Raw genomic sequence first — 4,394 nt, 5'->3', positions numbered from 1 at the left:
TAAAACATAAATAAAAAGCTCATTCTCGGGAATTCGATACGCGGTGTCCTAACGCATTGGATGTTACATATTGTTTTCTCGAGACGATGTTTTTTTTAAACAAATAGAAATAAAGGCAATATTCGATATTTAGGAATTTTGTGAAATTTAACCCTAACTTACTGGGTTTTGATTTTCTCATTTGACCCAAATAATCAAATACCCTTCTCAAGATGCATAGATTTTAAAAGTCAACTTAATTTTGAGGATTTGGAATATTGCACTCTAACTTACTGAGTATGATAATTTATTTCCTTGAAGTAAGGGAGTCTTATTATCCATTTCATTTTATTCAAGATAAAAGGATCCTATTTTGAAATCTTTTCAATGTTCCGACACTAAGACATTAAATAATCGATTCGGTACCAATTTTGGGCGTCACGAGGGTGCTAACCCTTCCTCGTACGTAACCGACTCCCGGGCCTATTTTCTCAAATCTCGCAGACCTAAAATTTATTTTTAATGGTGAACCGGTCACACCTTAATAAAAGATCGGTGGCGACTCCAATTTTCATTTTTTTTAAAGTCGACAACAAACTTTTTAGTTTTTCAAAAAATGGTTTCGACAGAAGGATTCAAAAGAAATTTCATTTATAATATTTATAAAAAACATAAAATAAAATTTAAAAACATAAACTCTTAATCTCAATTATAAAATCTTAAGAAATTAGAACATATAAACTAATTCCTAATTTATCTCATAAATTCCAACTCAATGGTCCCATTCACAAATTTCATATTAATGGTCTCATCTTTTACCTACATAAAAATAAAAATTATATTAAAATAATCAAAATAACATGCCAAATAAATTACATAAAAACAAATCTAATCAACCTAAAATTCACATAACAAATAAATTACATAAAAAAATAAAACATTATTTGTACAAAACATAAATAGGTCTTTTTCCTTTAGTAAACATTAAAATAAATTTTGAATGAATGAAAATATAAAACAAATACAAACATACCTTAATAGCTCTTTTAACCAAATAATACATTACAAAAATCAAATTAAAAATTAAATCCGAATTAAATCAACAATAATAACAACAAAAACAAATTAAATTAACATTACTTTATAAAAAATACATTTTCTTAAACACCTAATCATCCCTAAACAATAAACTCTTCTTTCCTTTTCTATTTATTTTTTTCATTCTCTTTCTCCTTCCCTCTTTCTATTATGCTTCTCTTTTTTTCTTTCATTTTCCCTTCCCTTACCTTCCCGCCTCGCCCTGCCCTGCCCTGCCCTGCCCTCCCATCCTCCTTCTTCTCTTATTTTCTTCAAAAACTTTCTCTTCCAGCCAAAAATGGGGCATTGGGGACCATTATAAGGTCCCCAAACACACAACTCATGGGTTGAAGCCATGACCCGTCCCATCGCCTAACACTGCAGGCTAGTGCCGCCTATGGAGATGGCGTGACCGGTGGTGCCACCTCTGCCGAAGGCGTGACCAGTGGGTGCCGCCTCTTCCCTAGGCGTGGCCCATTGTGCTGTCCCATCTATGACAGCAAGTCAGGTTTTGGGTCCAGTTTGTATCATATATGAGTCGTATTTGACCCGTATTTTCTTTAAGTGCCGCCTATTAAGCTACCTCCATCATTTTTTTATTTTTTGTTTTCATGCAAATTCTTGTTTTCATCCAAGATTAGTTTCTTATTGATTCCACCTCTTTGAATATATCATTTTAGTACATAATTTTTGAAACATGTGATTTCAATATTTTTTTAATTTTATATTATGTAGTTAAAAAACCCGACAATGAAACATTTACTACAGTGAAAATGATCACTTGTGATGAAATCCATGTATTGTAATTTGATTTTTATTCAAAAACTTCTAATTCCAAAGCTTGAATTAAACCATTTTCTCACTCTCTTTTGAAGTTATCAAGAAAGAATCACAGGTTTCAGTTTTTTTTTTTTCCGAAGACTAACACGAATAATAAGTGTTCATATTTCACTGCTCAGACAATCATGTAGCTTCTTAACAGTGTTTGTCATTTTCTGGGACAAGTTAGTAATGGTCGATCCCCCCGAGTCTAATTAATGCGAAAACCAAAGGATCTAAATGGAATTTTAATTGACGCATTAAGAGCCAAGTCAAAGCTTAGATCAGTAAAGGAAGTAGGTGAGTAGTGTATGTACTGAAGAACTTTCAACAAGGGAGAACCGAAGCCATTTTAGTAGAGCCCGGATCTATTTTCAATGTTGAAGAAGCCATTACATGAACCTCTCCCTGTTTTAAATCCTCATCTCGAAGTTTCCGCCATGAAAGCTGCTTCCTTCAACGCTCCCCATTTTCCGTCCATCATCACAAGAAGAACATCAACACAGCCATGTCCAACTCGATTCGCAAGAACCCTTTTTCTTAAACTCCCTCAGAGCTTCCAAAACAATCCCTTTTTTGGACCGTCGGCTAATTCCTTTGCTTCTTCTTTTTCCTCCGTTTTTTCTTCTTCCAACGCATTCATCGAGTCAACTGCCAATGGCACGTATTTGGGTTGGAACAAAGCTCCGGAGATTGAGATCGATGGTGGTGGACAAGCTAAGGCTCTGGGGAACAAAGACAAAATCATAACCGTGGTTCTTTTGGGATGGCTTGGGGCTACAAACAAACACTTAAATAGATATGTGGAATGGTATAATTCCAGGGGAATCCATGCAGTTACTTTTCTTGTAGAACTTAAGGATTTACTATGCTTGGATCCGGTTTCAATGCTTGACCGGCGGATAGCTGAATTGGCTAATGGGTTGGCCACCTGGGGTTCGGAGAAAGAGGACGATGGTCGCGAAAGGTGCTTCATTTTCCATACTTTTAGCAACACTGGCTGGCTCGTGTAAGTTCCTTTTTTTTCCTTTTTCTGGTATGACTAAAGGTCTTTGATTTTGGAATTTTGCACAAGGAAAAGTAAATTCTGGCATTATTTGGCAGATACGGTTCAGTGATTGAGCGTTTTCAGAGAAGAGAGGGGTTGAAAGAGATGATAAAAGGAGTAATTTTTGATTCAGGATCAGCTGACCCTTTAAATCCTAAGGTTATTATTTATGATGTTCTTAATGTTCTTAGACGATTGATTTCAGTTCACAGTAAGCTTTTGAGTTTTGAAATGAAAGTTTTATATCAAATTATGAGCAGAGTTCTTTAGCTTATATCACTAAAGGTCTGCTCTTGAATAGACACAGTGGAATCAATAAGATACTAATCTTGGCCTTTGATAAAAAAGAATTCAGTACGAGTCCAGGTTCTGGACAAAACATTTGGAAATTTCTATCACTTCAGTAGCACTACTCTAATTGTATGATCAAAGTTGAAATACTTGTGTTATGCTTTTTTTTGTTAGCTGTAGAAAAGACTTTAGAATGCGCATTATATGTATTGATTTGTGAAGCAGATGAAGTCTCTGTAGTCTGGATGTTCAAATTCAACTTCTAAGTAACTTTGTTCATATACTATTTTGATTTTCATAAAACTCTCCTAAAGTTTTCTTTGATTATGAGCTTGGATGTCATGTTTTATCTGTTTTGTGCACATTTTCTTATGTATGCTTTCCAACAAGGTGAAAAGGGCTCATCCTTTGCAGGTTTGGGCAGCTGGTTTTGCTGTTGCTATACTGAAGAAACTCAACTCAAAGAATGGATCTGAAAACGGAGGGACCGATTCCACATTACAGAAAGCGGAACCTCAAATGGTTGAAGCTGTAGTGCTAGCTTCCCTGGAAAAGTTCTTTAAATCCGTTCTAAATATGCCGGAAGTGGAAAGGTAGGTTTTCCCATTATGATCCGATTTTGCTTCCCACATAAATGTTAAATGAACACATACATGCCATGCTATTTGCTCTCTCCGAATGCAATCAAATCTTGTGCTTGTGATAAACAACTTGTGCTTCCTACTGCAGAAAGTTTAGAGCGGTGGTTGATGCAGCTTTGGAGGCCCATCCGCACTGTCCGCAGCTATATCTTTATAGCACAGCTGATAAGGTCGTTCCATATAAGTCAGTTGAGTGTTGTATCGAGGAGATGAGCAAGAAAGGGATAAAGGTATCGTCCTTCAACTTTGGCACATCTCCTCATGTCGACCACTACCGGAATTTCCCTAACTTGTACTCATCAGAGCTTCATACTTTCTTTAAAGAATGTTTCCCTCTTTCTAAACAAAAATGAACTCTCCAAGTACTTCAATCACTTTATTGTTGTTGTTGTATGCGGATATTCCTTTGGAAATAAACCTTTTCCTGGGCATGAAGTTGTACTGTTTATCAAGCTGATGCTAAGAGATCACTGCCGAACACTAATAAATTGCCCGTCTTGCATGCTAAAGCTGCAAAAAGATCTCTTATTTTGAACGTA

At 35.7% G+C, this 4,394-nt stretch overlaps 1 protein-coding gene across 1 annotated transcript; it reads left to right on the top strand.

The window, feature by feature from the left end:
* Positions 1-2,147: 2,147 nt before the first annotated feature.
* On the top strand, positions 2,148-4,394 carry LOC105802186 (uncharacterized). Its single transcript, XM_012633676.2, has 4 exons — positions 2,148-2,884; positions 2,980-3,082; positions 3,629-3,807; positions 3,944-4,394. Exons 1-4 carry the CDS (start codon positions 2,253-2,255, stop codon positions 4,206-4,208), a joined length of 1,179 nt encoding a protein of 392 aa, XP_012489130.1. The 5' UTR covers positions 2,148-2,252; the 3' UTR covers positions 4,209-4,394.

This window comes from Gossypium raimondii, chromosome 11, assembly GCF_025698545.1.
Source record: "Gossypium raimondii isolate GPD5lz chromosome 11, ASM2569854v1, whole genome shotgun sequence".
Taxonomy (NCBI): domain Eukaryota; kingdom Viridiplantae; phylum Streptophyta; class Magnoliopsida; order Malvales; family Malvaceae; genus Gossypium; species Gossypium raimondii.
Note: the sequence above shows the minus strand (reverse complement) of the source record. Positions and strands in the feature narration are given on the sequence as shown.